The sequence below is a fragment of the Ornithorhynchus anatinus genome, chromosome 20, assembly GCF_004115215.2.
Source record: "Ornithorhynchus anatinus isolate Pmale09 chromosome 20, mOrnAna1.pri.v4, whole genome shotgun sequence".
Lineage (NCBI taxonomy): Eukaryota > Metazoa > Chordata > Mammalia > Monotremata > Ornithorhynchidae > Ornithorhynchus > Ornithorhynchus anatinus.
In genome coordinates, this window is record NC_041747.1 from 8,928,304 (window position 1) to 8,947,544 (window position 19,241).

A 19,241-nucleotide genomic window follows, 5' to 3' on the forward strand; every position below is an offset into this window, starting at 1 on the left:
TCCGTTCTGAATCAGAGAGAGATCTCGATTTAGCTAGTGCTTTACTGATTCTGAAAAGCAGTTCCTAATATGGTTACTAGTATGGTTTTTATGGTATTTGTTAAGTGCTTAGTATGTGTTGGCAGTATTCTAAAGGCTGGGGCAGGCCCAAGTGATTCAGGTTGGACAGAGTCAGTCCCTGTTCCACATGACATTCATAATCTAAGTATCAAATCAATCAAGCAATCAATCACTGGTATTTATTGAGTGCTTACAGTGTGCAAAGAGTACAGTACAACAGGGAACATGCATCAAATCCCCATTTTACAGTTGAAGAAACTGATGCATACAAAAGTTAAGTGACTTGTTCAAAGTCACACAACAAGCAATTGAGAGAGTCGGCATTAGAACCCGAGTCCTCTGACTCCCAGACCTGTGCTCCTTCCACTAGGTCAAGCTGCTTCAGTTATCCTGGGCAGGGGAACCAACTCTGTTGTACTGTACTCTCCCGAGTGCTTAGTACAGTGCTCTAAACATCGTAAGCACTCAAGAAAGACCATTTATTGATCCTCATGCATGGCTGGGTGAAAAAGGTTGAACAGGACTGGATAAAATGCACAATATCACTTTATTCCACTGACGACGGGGAAAGAACCAGGCACGGCCTCTTTCAATTTTGAATAGACTCTTTAAGAAACAGCCCAATACCTATTCCCTGATGGAAATCAACATTAGATCCAATTCCAGAAAGAAAGCAAGATGGGGCAAATTACCTCATCTATATTGCAGTCGTGTTCTTTACAAAGAACTTCAATGACTCTTGTGTCATGTTCCGGTTGCTTTGCTACCCGTGCACTCCTGTTCTGACCTCGCCTTGATGTGCGAGGTGAGCCATTGATAGGTATTGCAGTCACAGCATTTCCTGGAAAAACCGGTAAATAAAATGATCGGTCGCATAAAATTCTCTTTTGGTTATGGTATTTAGTTGCAGTATTTACAATGCACTTATATACCAAAGCACTGTGCTACGCTCTAAGATAAATGAAATATTCCGTCACTGGGCAGAGATCCTACGTGTCATTCTTCTATCCCTTTCCTTGGGAATTCCTGTCAAATTAGAAAGAACTGTTCCCGTCTAACTGAATATCCATAATGTGCTAGGATGATTGCACAGTCTTCACCTCTACCCAGTCCACCAGGAATTCATTCAGCAAGAATAGCCCACTTTTTCAGAGGGGAGGCAGAAAGCTTAGGTTTATAAACTGATTTTGATACTGTTTAAGTCTCAAGTTATCTATGGTAAGATTCTTCTATTTTAAAGACTAGCAGTCTTTATAGTCTAGTAGGTGGTGGCTTGCCATCATGCTTGCTCTGTCAACTCTGAGGAGCTCATGAGAATTTCCTGGCCTATGGCCTTTTGGGATATACACCTAAAGTCAACATTTTAGCTGTTTACTCCCACCAACTACCCTGCTAAGTACCATTTAGAGTTCTTACATAAAGAAATGGTAGAGAAACAGTGCTATTGGATTGAAAGTGAAAATATCTGTAACTTCTATCTCTGAAAATGGTTATAATCCTATAACATATCCCTTCCTCTGGCACATTCCAAAGTAATCAATACACATCAATCAATCAATAGCATTTACTGAGCACAGAACATTTTACTAAGCACTTAGGAGACTACAACAGAGATGGTAAACACATTCCCTGCCCACAAGGAGCTTAAACATGTTCTTCTGTTTTTCTTAATGTTGATGCAATATCACATTCACTCAACTAGAACAAAGCTTTAGAATTATGGGGTGGAAATAATTCCCAGCCTTGTTTCTAATTCTCCTATTTTGTGAAGAGTTTTTAAATTTTAAAACAATAATTTTTTAGGCTATCACTCTACACAGTTCTCTCACTGAATTCTGAAATATTTTCAATGAAACTCTAAAATAGTTCCCAATATTTTGTCTTTGAAGCATTAAGGTGTTGGCATGAGTATGCCATATAAATTACTTATTCATAGACACTCATGATTTTTAAAACTTACTGTAAGGCTCCTTGAGCACTGCAGGAGGTGAGAGCTTGATAAAATAGTCAAGAACACAGAGCATTAACTGAAAGGAGATCACCAAGTCATCTTCCATCTGTAATACTTCCCCTAGGAACGAAAAAGAATGTGACACAGTTTTTTTCACTACAGTTTGAGTTTGAATATAATCCAAGGTTAAGAGAATTTCACATCCATGATCAGGCTCTTTGAAAATTCTACCCAATGTATCATTCATTCTTTCAATCACACTTATTGAGCACTTACTGTGTGCTGAGCACTGTACTAGGCACCTGGGAGAGTACAATATCACAATAAACACATCGCAGCCCATAACAAGCAAGATATGACACATTAATAATACCTGATTTGCAATAAAGAGAGAGAAATATTTAATCACGATTAGAGGACTTCGTGTTTTACAAAAGGTAATCATAATCAATTTTGAAAATACCTATTACTATTTAAAATAACTAAATTCTCTTTCTCCCTGAGAATTTCATCACCAGGGTTAGATTTGAGCTCAATTTTTATATATATATATATATATATATATATGTAGAGAGAGAGATAGATAGATATACATAACTGTTTTAATTTTTAAAAGATAAGATATGGTAAGCTAATAATATTTCTATTACCTAAGTAAAGATGTCTAGTCTAATTCACACTTTTTTATAGTTAATTCTAATAAATTGAAATATTGAAAAAACAAACCAATCAAAAGCTCTGTAACCAGAAAATCCTTGAACAAAAGTTAAATATTGGCTCAAACACAAGATAATTTATTATGAGAAAATCTATAATCTATCAACACCATACCCATATCTGGGTCTTTCACCCAACAAACATACTTTGGTAAACTAAAAATGGTGGTCTGAAAAATATAAAGTGTACTGGTTTGTCTAAATCATTATAATTTTTCCATCAAGGTTCTGATAGAGACACCTGAAGTCATTAAAAAAACAAAAAAAAACACCAAAATCAGGTAGTGTGTCTATTACATAGGTAATCCAAATTCAAAGTAATTAACTACACTGGAGCCAAACTTCATGGCACCTTATTAATTGGTCCAGCCCAACTACCATCTCACCCCACTTCCCGCCCAGCAACTTGGGGTCTCCACTCCAGCCAGGCAAAGTTGTTTACAATCCACTACTCACAAACTGGCCTGCCTCCAAACCGTGGAATATGCTATTTTTTCCATCCGAAATCTCTCTCCTTTAACAAGACTTGTCTCTTTCCATTTACTAAGTTTTACTAAAATCTCATCTTCTCTAAGAACCTATCCCAATAAGCCCTCCTGGTTTCACTCATTCCAATTCACTAGTAACTACTTAACCCATGGGTATCTACCTAAAAATTGGTTTTACCCTTCTGACAGATGGTTCTTACACATCTTCCTACACGTTTTGGTCTCTGAATTTTAAGTAATACCAACTTTATTTGAGCCTGGAATTGTAAAGTAGTTTATGGACAGGGCTACATTAGACATACAAGAAGAAATAACAACATGCCAGATTTGGGATCTGGGCATATTACCAACTGCTAATCCACTGCTGATGTGCATCGTTCCCAACCATGCACTTTGCTTCCCTTGCCATTAAATCAAGTGGTTAGAAAGGATTCAAATTCACAGCATTTTAAAATACCACGTAGTGGAATGTTCTCTTTCTTCTCCTCTTATACTTTCCAAATAGAAGGCTTCAAAATTAGAACTCGAAATCACTGCCCCAAAACTGCTAGTCTCAAAGCACATGAAAAAGGCAAATGGCAAATGGCAAACACACATTTCATATAAAGGGCAACATACTGATGTTACTCAGAAATGGCACTTCCTTGCTTTTACTTTTTCTAAGATTTTACAGATTTGAACTGCATGTTTATCTTTAGTTAATATCCGATTTCATCTTTACACAGACATGACTGTCATTTAATTTACCTTTAGCCAGTAAAAACGTGATCCAGGAAACTTTTAGCACCAACCCCGAATTTATTTCAGTAGCCACCCTAGTAAACAGATCACAGAAGAATGAAAATTTCACAATGACTGCTAAAATGATCACCAATGTCTTCATAAAAAATATGAAATTGGGTGACAAATAGTATTACAGAAAATAACATTTTACATTTAATAGTCACATATGAATGAATACATGTAACTCATACACATATTCGGTTATAATTACTCCCCAAAACAATTCTAATTCCATCTAATTCTACCTACTTTGTTCTATAATATATCCTTTGGCATAAAATTAAATTTAAAATTAGGATTTTATAGCTAGATTATTTCCCCAGAGTTACGTACAAAAATGCCAAGAAAGTGTTTATTTCCAAACAGCTTTATATAGTTTTAATCTATGTTTTTTCTTATAAATCAATCAATTTGACTAAAGAGAAGAAAACCTAATGTGTATAAGTGCCCCTTCCAAGGAGGCTATGGCTCTGATACCTGTGTGAGCTGGATTCGCAGCCTTGCTCAAACTAAGACTCTCACAAGATCTGAGAGTTTCCAGCCAAATGTTGGCTTTCTGGCCCACTGGCTCTTGGAAGGCCTCCCTGCCCTCATCCCTCTTAAAATCCCTGCTCCTTTTTCAACCCTGAACTTACACTGAAAAGTTGGCACTTAGCTAATTCATATAAATACTTCTCTACTACTACTACTGTAGAAATTTACTGTAAGAAAAGGAAGTTCTCTCATGAGCTTTAGTCACCTCAAGATAGCTTCCCTTGATAACTTTTTTGACTACCAGAGTATAAGAATGTCCAACTAAGGTTCCCACTATGCAAATACTGTGGTTTTATTTTTTTTTTTACCTGCCCCAAAAGAAGCAGTCAAAAAGCTACTTAGCTGCTTCCATTTTCTGTCTGACCGAACCACACCTACCACTCCCACCCACCTTGTTATCTGGTCCATGGTTCCCTGCCTGAGGTGGGATGAGGTAAGGGAAGAAAAGAGGGGCACTAACTAAGCGTGTCTTGAGCAGTCTCACTCCAAACCTCATTTTCAGTGGATTCACCCTGTTTCAGTTTGGAGATAATAGACTGATATCACTACCCTTCAGCCAAGTGGAAGTGGAAGGGATGCAACACTTTTAAGAGCAATACAAGTTTAACAATTTCCTTAACTAAAAGTTCATTTACAAGATCCTTTGTGGAGACTAGACAGGTCAATATGAACTGAAAAATCGACTTACTTTAATAATGCTTTTAATCTTAAATAATGAAAAAAATACTTTAAATCACTTACTGACTACTGGGCTGGGCCATATATATAAGTCCACAAATCCTAAGAAAAAAAACATAAATGAATATAGTTTACCTTTTGAAAAACTGAAAATGGTTCTTTTTTTCTTATTTGAAGATATGGCATTTATATACGAGGGTTTAATGCTGCTTAAGGATTGTATTTCTAATGAGAAAACACTGGTGGCAGTCCTCCAAAACAAACATAAAAGTAATCATTAAAGCTAAATTTTGTTCGACTAGTTTCTTAATTAGGGGAATTTCAGTTTATACCAATAATGAAGCTGAGAGTTCGACAGTATCTGGACCAGGAAACGGTGATGCTAGCTAGCAGGGTCCAGTCCCATTCCAGAGAGTCACTTTGATAAATTCCAGTTGCCAGTTCAATGCTTTTGAACACAGGATTAAAACGTAAACTTAATGTTACTCCTTCTTCTGCCTTGCCTATGGCAACTGAGTTTTCTCATTTTCTCTGTACTGTAATCCCTAAGTCACTTTCTCTGATTCTCTCCAATTTTCTTCCTTGGTCACCTTTATCTTTCTTTTGAAAACACGGATTTAAAGTTCATCAAATAGTAAAGATGGTTTGTGCACTGAACTGGCTTTGGGAGGGAAGATTAGAAAAAGAAAAATTTAGGCTGGTAAAGGTTTTATATTTATTTATCTGCAAGAGTACTTTTATATCAATTGATTTTCTTTAAAGTGGAGTGAACCTACTGTAATATGGGAGGTAGCCTAGCCTAGTAGAAAGTGCATGGGACTGGGAGTCAAGTGACCCAGGTTCTAGTCCCAGCCCTGCCTCTGGATTGTTGCGTGACCTTGAGCAGCTCTTGTCTGGGCCTCAGTTTCCTCCCTTGTAAAACAGGAAGATGATGAACTGGAGGGAATGAGAAGGAACCGAAATAGAGAGAAAGACAGGTATTGACAAGGTTGAACTAATGATCATGTGGAAACAAACTGCCAGGTACCTGGGTGAACAACAAACCACAGCCAGGGTCCAGATTACTCAAACTAATCAGACTGAAAATTCTGGTTGTGGCTATGATTTTAGTGATCGGTGTTTTTGAGCTCTGGTCTTGGCATAGCAAGATTTTGAAATTCCTGCTATTCTACTGTGGTGAGAAACGATGGGAAGTTGACCATGTGATGAGGGAGCAGGCAGATCTGTGGCACCTGAGGAAAACGGCAGAAGCGTTGTCTTTTTACGGATGTCTAACGTTACCTTGCCCCTGTGTTTGTTAAAATGTTGACCTTTCTGCACTTCCAGTTTATGTCACTACATTCATTGGTTTTCATTTTTCTAGATAAACTTGAAGCACTAACATTATAATCATGGTAAGGAGACTACATAAGTCCAAAATATGTTAGAAAGAAAAATTATTACCTCTCTAATTTGTTGTATAGTGCAAACAATACATCATATTTCTTCATTAGTCTTGATACAGTACTGTCTACTTTAGTACTAGTGTCGATTTCTTTCAGCAACTGAAAAAATTTATACATGCTGCAAAAGGAAAGATGAAATTGTTAAATATTTTTCAAGTCAAGTTTCTTTACTTTCTGAATTAAGACACTTCCATTGGAAACAATTAATCAATCAATGGTATTCAGTGAGTGCTTACTATGTGCAGAGTACTGTACTACGCACTTGGAAGCGCTGTGGTCTAGTGGATAGAGCACGGGCCTATGGGTCAGAAGGTGCTGGGTTCTAATCCCAGTTCTGCCATGTGTTGGCAAGTCATTTCACTTCCTCTATGACTCACTTACCTCATCTGTAAAGTGGGGATTAAGACTGTGAGCTCTAAGTGGGACAGGAACTGTGTCCAACCCAATTATCTTGCATCTAGCCCAGGGCTTAGTACAGTGCCTAGCACACAGGAAGTGCTTAACAAACATCATTATGTGTGTTTGTGTGTTTTCATTCATTCATTCATGGAATCATATTTATTGAGCACTTTCTGTGCGCAGAGTATTGTACTCTTGGGAAAACACAATATAACCATAAACACATTCCCTGCACACAACGAGCTTTCAGTCTAGAGGGGGAGACAGACATTAATATAAATAAAATATTGATACGTACAAAAATGCTGTGGGGCTGGGAGGGGGGACAAATGAAAGGAGCAAGTTAGGGTGACACAGAAGGGAGAGGGAGAAGAGGAAAGGAGATCTTAGTCAGGGAAGACTCTTGGAGGAGATGCACCTTTAATAAGGCTTGAAGGGGGAGAGAGTAATTATCTGACAGATTTGAGGAGGGAGGGCCTACCAGGGCAGAGGCAGGATGTGGGCAAGAGATTGGCGGTGACACAGACGAACTCAAGGTACAGTGAAAAGGTTAGCATTAGAGGAGCGAAGTGTGCAGGCTGGGTTACAGTAGGAGAGTAGCAAGGTGAGGTAGGAGCGGGCAAGGTGATCGAGTGCTTTAAAGTCAATAATGAGGAATTTTCATTTAATGTGGAGGTGGATGGGCAACCACTGGAGTTTCTTGAGGAGTGGGGAAGCATGGCCTGTAGAAAATTGATCTGGGAAGCAGAGTGAAGCACTACCTGGACAGGAGGTAGGAAAGTCAGAAAGACGGTGCTACAGTGTGTGTACAAGCCCCGGCCGTGTCCCTCTCCCCCCGCCACACACACAACAGAATTAGCAGACTCGTTCCCTGCTCAAAACAATCAGTAATAATAGTAATCATAATAATGTTGACATTTGTTAAGTGCTTACTATGTGCAGAGCACTGTTCTAAGAAGTGGGGTAGATACAGGGTAATCAGATAGGCTCACAGTCTTAATCCCTTTTTTCAGATGACGTAACTGAGGCACAGGGAAGTTAAGTGACTTGCCTAAAATCAATATTACCATCTTATGTGCTCTTAGGGACCACTACGTGCCTTTCTGTAATCAGCGTATTTACTGTACATATATGACTTCATGAACACTTGAGATATCATTTCAGCTGTGTTCTATTATTCATGGCTCCAGGAAAAAAAATACACAACCAAGAAATTCCCATGGGAAGTCTAAAAAGGAAACTTCTCCTCTCCCTGCTCTCATTCCTCATCCTCTCCATTACAACTAGTCTCCACTATTTCTCCCCATGTCTACTCAACCTCCTGATTCTTCCAGTATTTCCACGGCATTCCCATTCCAGGTCACTTTTTAAAGAAATTCTAAGTAAACAGGAAAGAGTTTGAAGTTGAAACTAAACTGGTACACCACAGACTGAAGTTCACAAGGGAACACGGTCAGACGCGTGCCCCGAGACCCATCACTTTGTTCTCTCATTCTTGGGAACTGATCCAGTTCCAGCTCAGCCCAAGGGCCTGAGAAGTGGCCGGTCATTCCCCATCTGGAGGCCCAAGAAGTCCATCACTGACTCCGGAGACAACTGGAGGCTTACTTTGGGCCAAGTTTAGGGAGGCACTGAGACATCCTCTAGGCTGGTCCAGGACTTTCTCGGCTGGTCCAGGACTTTCTTGGAAATCCTCAACCAGGATAGATGAGCCTCCAGAAGGCGATAAAGTTTCCAGAGGGTCAGATTCACCCTGGCATTTACTTCCCTGTTACAATTTCCCAATGCTTTGTCCCTTCCCTTTTAGTTTAGTTCCTTGTTTGAACTCTGTCTTGGGTTTTACTTACATGGGAAGTTTAGGTTATTTCCTTTGACAGTACAGAGGACATTTACTTATGGAAGCTTACCTTACATCTATACTTTTCTGCAGTTCAGTAAAAGTGAACGTCATCTCATCCAGGTCAACTGCTGCAGTAAAGATACAGATTCCCCATAATTCCTTCTTCTTTTGAATATAATCCTAAAAAGGGAAATGTAATTATTCAAATAATAGGTTATTACATGTGTGAATAAAAGAAGAGGTATACTGACACAAAGAGGGTCTGAAAAAATAAATCTTCCAAATCAGTTTCATTATTATACCCTCAAAAACAAATCTAGTTTCTCTTAGGTTAGCTTGAAATTGATTTCCTTTTACTTTTTGAAGTACTGATCTTTACTTTATTAGACAGATATTAGAAGATTCTCAATATAACATCTTAATATGTTAAGACTTTTCTAAGGTGAGCTTTTTTTTAAGTGGCTTACAAGCAGTTAAAAGGTTTGAGAGAGCAGAACTTACATCCTGTTTAAAAACAAAGACATTTCCTGACTTGATTAATTGCCTTAGCTACACCAAAGTTTATGTTCTGAAGGTAGGGGAAAGGGATTCTTTATTTTTTAAGCTGTGAAACATTAGGTCTATGACAGAAAACTGAACACATTAGGACAGTGAAGCACAAAGGCAGCAAATGAAAAGGTAAAATAAATTGCTCATGATTTTCCAAGGAAAGGCAAAAGAGTAGGTGCATTCATAAAACCAAGAATGAAAAGTTATATTTTCACCACAACTTTAACTACATGAATAATATCTTAATTATCAACCAAAACCACCACAAATACTCCAACCCATTCCTCAGGCCTTTTGTCCTGCCAGAAACTCCTTCCCTTTTCAAATCCACCATACCACAACCCTCCTCACCTTCAAAATCCTCTGAAAACCTACTTCCTCCAGGAGGCATTCCCCAACTAATTTCCACTCTTCCTTGTCATGTCATCCCAACATCTACCCTCTGCCACTCTTACAACCACTCTCTGCACCAACTCTCAGCACTCATGTCTGTGACTATGTACAACACATTTATTCATTTTTCTATATGATTGCTATTACCATTTGTACTTACATTTTCCCCCCTTATTCCCACTCTATGAACACAATTGACATCTGCCTAACTCCCCCTTGGGATTGAAAGCTCCCCAAGAGCTGTGACCTTGTCTTTTACTACCCATCCCCCATTATGACATTTTTCTCAGAGTAATCTCCCAATAGTGCTGTTGCTGTTGTGCTGTTATTTCTTATAGCAGTCAAGCAGAGCTAGTGTTGTTGTGCTGTTATTTCTTACTGGGGGTCTCTCTCAGATAATGCTACAAAGTTTACTTTGGGTTAATTACCTCCCTTCCTTTCCTTTTCAGCCTTTATCTTGATCATCTCTGACTGGTATTTCATTGACTGAAAAATATCCATTAAATAATTTTGGGGGTGGGGGGGACAAAGAAAAGGGTGAGTGCATGCGCACAACACACAAACACACACAGAATTCCACTAAGTTCCTGCTGGCGTTCATCACCTTCACTGCCAACCAGTGTCACTGGTTTTTTTTTGGTGTGAGTTTGTGTGTTTTTTTGTTTTTTGTTTTTAAATGATGGAGACTGCGGGGATTGAATTGACAGCCTGATTAGTGGTAGTGTCAGACAGGGTTTCTGGATCCTGGGTAACATCTGCAATTAGTGCATGACTTATCTCCAGATTTTATGCAGTGCAGTTGTTCGCAACCAGGGGCACGTCTGTATGTTCATTTTTTAGATGCAGAGAGGGTTTGCATATTTCAGTGTCCTAAACAATACAATTTAAACTTTTTGGCCTTAAAACAAATGACTCTCATTTCTCAATCTTCACTCTTTTAGGTTGTGAACCTAAGCAGTGATATACTAACTTCAAATATCAACTGCCAACCTAAACAGACTTTTGGAAAAACATCCATCTAGCTGTTGGCTTTATTCTGCCAACGAAGTTTCTACCTTTCCCCTAATGAATTTCAACGCAGACTGGTTATTCTCAGGGAAATGATTGCTATTTTTCCACTCACATTGCTTCTTACAATGAGCAGCATAGTTTCCCTTGCTGACAGAGACACAAAAATTGAAAGTAGCCTTTTCATTTAATAGCCAGTGTGAAAAATACCTCTTCTTAAAATTACACCTGGGAGTCAATTACCTCAAAAGAGAGAAAAATACAAAAGAGGGCTCTAATAAAGGAAATGACTTGAAGAGATTTTTCCAGAAAGCCAATTATGGATTCCATAAATCCTACATAAAATGGCTTAAACACAGAACCTCACAGAACATTTGTTTTGATTAAAAGCATTTCCCACTTTGTTTACATTTTCTACTTTGCTTTTTCAAGGAAAATTACATTGCATTAGTTAAGAATAGGGCCCTTTTTTTCCAAAGGATTAGTACTCTTCAATTTTTGAGGCTGCTGTTCCATGGAGGAGCCAACCAACTGGGAAGAGGAAGGGACTGGGAGAGAAGGGTGGAGAAGGAATGAGAGGCATGGATGAGAGGTGGAAGAAAGCCCATGGGAATGACAGTCAAGGCGCTGCCCTGCCCTTTAGCACTTATGTCCATAACTGTAATGTATTTATTTATATTTAAGTTTGTCTCCCCTCTAGACTGTAAGCTTGTTGTGGGCAGGGAATGTGTCTGTTGTACTGTTATGTTGTACTCTCCCAAGTGCTCAGTCCAGTACTCTGCAAACCGTAAACACTCAATAAATATGATTGACTGACTGCCAGAAGCAGGGGACAGCACTGAGGTGGGCAGTGGGGAGAGGAGCGAGGAGGGTCTTCTGAGAAGAGAGAAGAGGTAGCAAGAAGAGGCAAGGCCTGCCCCAAGAGAGACAGTAGAAGTTTTCGGCATTAAAAACTGTGGCTCTCTGAAGGTAAAAAAATAGCCAAGAGCCATGCCTTCAATGATTTTTGGATCTGAGGAACATTTACAGGAACCAGGTGACAGTTTATGAGAAGTGTATTACTCTCCATCACCCCATGCTTCAGTAGAGTGAATCATAAACAGTTACCAATTTTCCCCTCCTCACCTTCAAAAAACACGCTGGTTATGAGCAAGCAGGAAATATTTGTCCATACCTATTAAGAACCACAATGTGTAGATTAGGAATGCAAAATGTGATTCTGAAAAAGAAAAACATTCTCTGGAAGCGATATTTATGTGCATATATACTTGCACATTTTCTGGAATAAAGAAGATTCCTCTGAACAAAACTGGGGTCACCAGTCATTTTATATTTGTAATAGTTCAGGTGAAGTGAGTGTACACAAAAAAAAGAAATATTTTTATCCACCTCAAGATATAGACTATGGAAGTTTACCCACAGGGAGCACACATTTAAAGCCAAAAAACTATTTTTAATCAGTTCAATCAGTCATATTTATTGAGCACTTAGTATGTGCAAAGCACTGGACTAAGTGCTTGGGAGAGGACAAATACAACAGAGTTGTAGAAATGTTCCCTCCCCACATGAGTTTACACACTAAGGGAATGCATTTTAATGTATTTTTAATTCTTAACAGTAATCCTCTTGTAGAAAATAGTAAATACTAATAAATAATAATTACTGAATTTATCAAGCACTTGCTATATATCAAGCATACGCTAGATGCAAGAAAATCATATCGGACACAGTCATTTTCCGCACTGAGCTCACAGTCCAGGAGGTATGAAAGGCATCTATCTTACCCCATTTTACAGATGAGTTGAGTGGGTCCTGAACTTGGATTTGCACTCTGTATTTACCACTCCATCAGCCCCAGAGCACTTCCACCTATGTTTTTTTAACCATTTGAACAAGAAAGAAAAAAGAAACGGGAGAGCCGCTAAGGCTGAAAATTATAGGGACAAAAACCCAAGTTCCTCTCCAAGAAATCTTTCAGACAGTTATAATAATTATAATTATTATACTATATATGCAGGATTCATGCAAAGATGGAATGAATTCCTCCAAGTCATATTATGTACATATCTATAATTTATATTAATGTCTATCTCCCCCTCTAGACTGTGAGCTTCTTGTGGACAGATAACATGTCTACCAACTCTGTTACATTGTACTCTCCTGAGCGCTTAACAGAATGCTCTGTACACAGTAAGCGCTCAATAAATATGAATGTGATTAATTCGCAGGGCTAGAAAGAGTTGCTTGGCAGGAAGGGAAGGGAAGTGATGAGGTCCCGGCTTACAATGCCCTCAAAATAGTTACCAGGTGGTGGCTACATAAAAGCCCTCTGTGGAGTCAGGATCTTGGTTTGGTTGCCTGGAGGCAGAGTGCCCACATCAAAAAACACAGAACTCCAAACCAACATGTAAATTAACATCCTTGTTGACAATCTCAAAAAGGTCAAAGTCTGAATGGGCCATTGAGAATCAGCTCCATGAGGCGGTTCTTCCAGACAAGTTTCGAACACGTTTATGGTACGGGGTGGTAAGTTTGTCCTGCGTACATATCCTGTCAGTGAACACAAGATTTCAGTTTCCAATTTACTAATGTGGTCACTTCCAAGTACATATTTTTTTGACCGTTTGAAGGGGAAAGAAAAAAGAAAAGTGAGAGCCTCTGAAGTTGAAAATCATAAGGTCAAAACCAGAGGTTCTTCTCCCAGAAGCCTATAAAATGCTTTCAGAAAGGAAAGTTATAATAATTTTTTAAATATACACATGATTTATGCAAAGACAGAAAGGATTCCTCTAAGTCATAAAAACACTAAGTCAGTCTCACATCCTTCTAAATCCAACTGAACATCATACAGTTGAGTCCAATAAGGATGATATTAACTAGCTGCATAACAAAGGAGAAGCAGCATGGCTCAGTGGAAAGAGCCCGGGCTTGGGAGTCAGAGGGCATGGGTTCGAATCCCAGCTCTGCCACTTGTCAGCTGTGTGACTGTGGGCAAGTCACTTAACTTCTCTGTGCCTCAGTGACCTCATCTGTAAAACGGGGATAAAGACCGTGAGCCTCATATGGGACAACCTGATTACCTGTAAATCTACCCCAGCGCTTAGAACAGTGCTCTGCACATAGTAAGCGCTTAACAAATACCAACATTATTATTATTATTAGTTAGCACTAGTTAATGTTTTCATAATTAGCTAATTTAGTCAAGAGTGCCATCAAGTGGTGAAATAGCAGATTGGTTTAAGTTACTTTGGAGACAAGAAAATTCTGTCCACCCAGTATATTAGAGTTCAGGGTGACACTGCTTCTCCCAAATGGGGGTAGTCATTTTGAAAGTGTATTCCTCTTGGAGAAGAAATCATTAAAATAACACTAAGGTTGTAACAGGGATATTCCATTAGTGCTTACTATAATAACAGTTGCAATGTACAATTATATGATTTAGGAACAATGGCACTTTGTAATTTCAGACCCAGTTTTCAAAGCATTTTATAATTGCTATATGCCCTTACACAGATGTGGTTAGGCTATGAATGATGCTTCGAGCACCTTTAGAGATATTTAGTTGAAATGGGCCTACTGTCTTTCAGCCAGGGTGGCTTTCAGGGAGTCTCGATTTTAATTTCACTAGTCGAGCCATCTGTCATCATGAATGGCGTTTACCGAGCACTTACTATGTGCAGAATACTGTACTAAGTGTATGGCAGAGTACAATTCAACACAGCGTGGTCTCTGTGAGACAAAGAGGAGGAGCTATAAACACTGACAGGGCCTATAAACTGCAAGCCAAAGGGCAATTTTCAGCTTCATGCAACACAACGTGGAAGGGGAAGCAGTCACCAACTGGTCTTTTCAGTCACACATATATAAATAGCAGTTTCACCCTAGAAGAAAATTTTGCTGAAATAATGTAGGCATAGTTTAACCTACTGACTAAAAGTGAATGGTGGCATCTAGACTAGTACTGTTTGCTGTTCTCCGCTAACCAGCTAGATCAGGTATCTCTCATCAACACAGCTGTCATCCTTGAATTATTATACTCGTTAGGCATTTACTATGGGACAAGCACTGTCCTAAACGCTGGGATAGATATAAGTGAATCATGTCAAACCAAGTCCCCTTCCCACAGAGGACTCATAGTCCAAGCAGGAGGGAGAGCAGGGACTGAATGCCCATTTTACAGATGAAGAGACCGAGACACAGAGAAGTTAGGTCATTTGTCCAAGGTCACACAGCAGGCAACTGGAAGAGCTGGGATTAGAACTGGGCCCTCGGACTTCCAGACCAGGGCTCTTTCCATTAGGCTTCATTACTCTGCTAGGCTATGCTGCTCCACTTGAATTATCATTATCAGGGACCCTTGTGCCCAGAGTGTTTTTACACTAGGTGTTTTTTACACCTCTACTCTAGTGAGAGGACCATGCAGATAGACCCTCCAGAACAATGTTTAAAAAATCCTGGAAGGAAAAGCTTGACTCCTCTGCACAAATTCTAACATGTTGTACGCTTTAAGTTTCTTCTGGAGACTACATGTTCTTTGTGGGCAGGGATCATGCCTACCAACTCTTCTGTACTGTATTTTCCCAAGCGCTTAATACACTGCTCTGGACCCAATAAGAACTCCATCAATACCAGTGGTGATTATATGGTTAAAAGGTATTGTTTTCCAGACTTCCAATTCATAAGCAGTATTTGGCCTGACTTCCCCAGCACTTAAAACAGTCCTTGACAAAGTAAAGCACTTAAACATTATTTAAAAAAAAGCTTTCACAGATTCAGTTCTTAAATGAAGTTGATAGTTGAGGACAACACTGGAAGCACATTAATCCACCACTAATCAATCTCTTTCTGGGCACGGTTGGATGCATATAAATACCAAAGGAAGACTTACTGTCTGAATTACTCTTTCTGAGAGCTGTGACTAAGCCTGAGATGGTTCCAGGTAATCACATGACTAAGACATAGGGCCAGACAAATATGCTAGGCGTAGCCTCCCTGGGCCACTATACAGGTAATCCCCTTTTCTCTTGCCAAGGCCCTGTCTCCACTAACCCTGGAGCAAAAATCCGACTTTCTCGTTCCCTCCCACCTGAGGCCCGTGACCAATCCCATCAGTCCCAACCCAACTTCAGCAGGAGCAGGACTGACTATATCTCAGGAGAGGTGTCATTGCTTTCTCCAATCTGTTGGCCCACCAAAGGGCTGGCACAGCCACCTACCCTCACAGAACTCTGGCACATGCACACATTCAGACCCACACCCACACACCAAGATCCATCACCCCCATTTAGACCCATATGCCCACGCAGACAAATACACACGCATTCATAGACACTCACAGGTTTATCTACTCAGGCATCCCCTGTGCTGCGTGGAGTGGGACAGCAGTGGCATCAGCACAAAGTAAATGAAATCGGAGCCAGGTTCACAGGCCGCCTCGACTACTTGACCCCGTCACCTTCTGTCCGATGTTAATCCGAGAGAGTGGATACCTGAGTGTTTGTGTTGGCATGTGTCTGGGTGAATTAGAGTTTCTAAATATGGGCAATGGGTTTAGTGTGTGAGGTCCCAATCGGACCAAAAGAGGGGAAAGGCAATGATGACTTTGGGGGTGTGCGAATCCAGCTGGATCCCAATTAAGTCTAATTTTATGCCTGCCTTTCTTGAGACCCGAGAAAGCTGAGAGTTAAGTAAGGCCAGACTGAAGAAGGCTTTAGCCTTTAGTTAACATTCAAAATGAATTGTTGCATGCCATCTAATACAATCCCTTACCTCTGACAAATATAGTCTACACCATCTAGACAGACACTATTATTTTATTTAAAGATCTCCAAGGAAAGACCTCTATCTTGTTAGACACTTCCAATGAAAAATCACCCTTAAAATCAATCACTGGCATTTACTGAGTGCTTACTATGCACAGAGCACTGTACTAGGCACTTGGGACAGTACAACAGAATTAGCAAAAACACTACTTGCCCATAATCTCTTTAGGTTTAGCTGAATTCTCCTTTACAATAATTTAGCACATTCCTTCTCTTTCCTCCGTAGACACAAAGGAAAAAACCCACAACTCTGTCCTCCACAACTTTTCCTAATCTTGCCGACAGTTATGTCACCCTTTAGTCTTCTATTCTGACTTGGCAATTTCTTGAAACTTACTTTCCAACTCCATTTTTTTTTATTTTCCTCTTTGTATCATTTCTAAATGCTCAAATGACAAAAACAAGATTTTCAAAATGAATGAAGACATTTACTCAATTTATAATATTGTTCCTCCCTTGAAAAAATAGCCTCAGGACAAAAGTACAAAATGCTTGTAATGTATTTATGCCTGGCACATTGTAAGCCCTTAACAAATAACATTAGCAAAAAAACAAGTATCTGCCACTTACTTGCCTGCTGTGTGACTTTGGATAAGTCACTTTATTTCTCTGGGCCTCAGTAAAACGGGGTTCAATGCCTCTAGACTGTGAGCCCCATGTGGGACAGGAACTGCTTCCAACCTGATTAATTTATATGCCCCAGGGCTTAGAACAGTGCTTGGACATAGCAGGCACTTAATACCATTATTATTATTATAAAAAGGGTGGTCTTTGCATTCAAAGATGGCACTATTCACAATGAGTTCTTTTAATGCACGTAAGGGTGGCTGAAAAAAAAATTACATCTGTCATTATTTCAAATGTGCTTCTTGACTTCTGATGTTCCTAATGTCTTTAGTCAAAAACAGTAAATAAACAAACAAAAAGAGCACACACACCTCTCTCCTGACTGCTATATGCCAGGCGGGTATCTCTGCTGTTGTCACTCCCAACAGTCCACTGATAGACCTCACTGTGGAGACAGGTTCACCTCATAACGTACAAGCACTAGTTCTGCCTTCCCTACTTTTGTATGATCCCCTTTTAGGTCATTCATTCATCCAATCGTATTTACTAAGCACTTACTATGTGCAGAACACTGTACTAAATGCTTGGGAAAGTCCAAAACAGCAATAAAGAGTGACAATCCCTGCCCACAAGGAGCTCACAGTGGGGGTGGGGGTGTGGGGGTGTGTGTGGAATGGACAACAGTACAAATAAACAAGCATCAATATAAATAAAATTACAGATATATATGTAAGGGCAGGGAGCGGGGGTAGAACAAAGGGAGCAAGTCAGGGTGACACAGAAGGGAGTGAGAGATGAGAAGTGGGTGTGTGTGTCTGTGGGTGTGTGTATAAACAAACATTAAATGAAATTCTGCATATGCCACTGTTCCTATCAAGCATCTATTCATGAAATTTTTGTCTAACTGTTAATCAGGTCAACATTTTTTGAGCCTACACATCGAAGTGCATAGCTGTCTTAATGGGAAGATGACACCACAAAGTGAGAATTCTATTCCTAAACATCATTACCTGCTGAGAAGGCTGGAAGGAGGAGGCATAATACCGTTCGAGTCAGCACCTACCTCGCCTTCCTACCAAGGAAACCAACATTACCAAGAAGACCCTTTGCCTCTGAAGAGTAAAGTTTGAGTGTTGGTAGACTGAGTTTCAGGACCTCAGTATTTGTGATACTCCTTAGTCAGCTGATGCTAAATGTGGACTGCAGCCGTCCCTCCTTGAAAGGCAGAATGATTGCTATGGAAGTCACTCGGCCCCCAAACCATTCTGCACCTTGACACACTGGTAACAAAGCTTGATGCTGTGTTGTTGCACACTGTCGGTACTACAAAGGGCAGACTAACCATTTGTATTTAGCTTTTTCTCTTTGTCTACTCATACATTCAAATCAGTGAATTGTTTATATTATATATAGTTTATATAAATATCATTTATATTTATATATAGTGAATCCTACTGTGTACAGAGCACTGTACTAAACACCTGTAAGAGTACAGTAACTGTAAGTGATGGGTATATTTTTTTTCTTTAATCTGCACCCTACATTGGAGACATGCTATACTGGGATTTTACTTTAAGAAACCATTTTTGAAATAGTCTGTTCTCCAGACTGCAAGCTCCTTGTGGGCAAGAAACATAGCGACTAACTCTGTTGCACTGTACTCTCCCAAGCACTTAAAACAGCGCTCTGCATACAGAAGTGCTCAATACCACTGACTGACTGATGGATAGGGTGCAAAGCATAACTAAAATCAGTTAAATCTCAAGGTAACTCACAGGGATCCTTAATCTTCAAAAGTTCCTGAATTTCAAGAGAAAAACTGCTCCTTCATTCATCACTACAGTACAGTGAAAGAACCAAAGAAAAAAACAAAAAGTTGATGACTTTCTGACTGTGACAAGCTCGTATACAAAACTGAAATAATTAATCTCAGGACCAAGGACAGACACCATTCATCCACTCTTTTTAGCTGATTTACTTATTGCTCTTGATGCCATAAACCGAGTGG

The 19,241-nt window shown here is 39.6% G+C and overlaps 1 protein-coding gene and 1 long non-coding RNA gene across 2 annotated transcripts in view; one reads left to right on the plus strand and one right to left on the minus strand.

Moving 5' to 3' along the window:
* LOC114805828 overlaps window positions 1-18,611 on the plus strand; it is a 48,773-nt gene extending 30,162 nt beyond the window's left edge. The window contains exon 3 of the long non-coding RNA XR_005661183.1: window positions 18,149-18,611. This is a non-coding gene — a long non-coding RNA (uncharacterized LOC114805828). The remainder of the gene's footprint in view (window positions 1-18,148) is intronic.
* The window catches only part of RB1 (RB transcriptional corepressor 1), a 95,330-nt gene that overhangs the window by 68,846 nt on the left and 7,243 nt on the right, over window positions 1-19,241 (minus strand). The window contains exons 3-8 of the mRNA XM_029047864.2: window positions 8,962-9,074; window positions 6,654-6,773; window positions 5,274-5,312; window positions 3,963-4,030; window positions 2,021-2,131; window positions 753-901 (exon numbers count right to left, since the gene is read on the minus strand). Of these exons, the coding sequence (XP_028903697.1) occupies window positions 753-901; window positions 2,021-2,131; window positions 3,963-4,030; window positions 5,274-5,312; window positions 6,654-6,773; window positions 8,962-9,074 (600 nt within the window). The remainder of the gene's footprint in view (window positions 1-752; window positions 902-2,020; window positions 2,132-3,962; window positions 4,031-5,273; window positions 5,313-6,653; window positions 6,774-8,961; window positions 9,075-19,241) is intronic.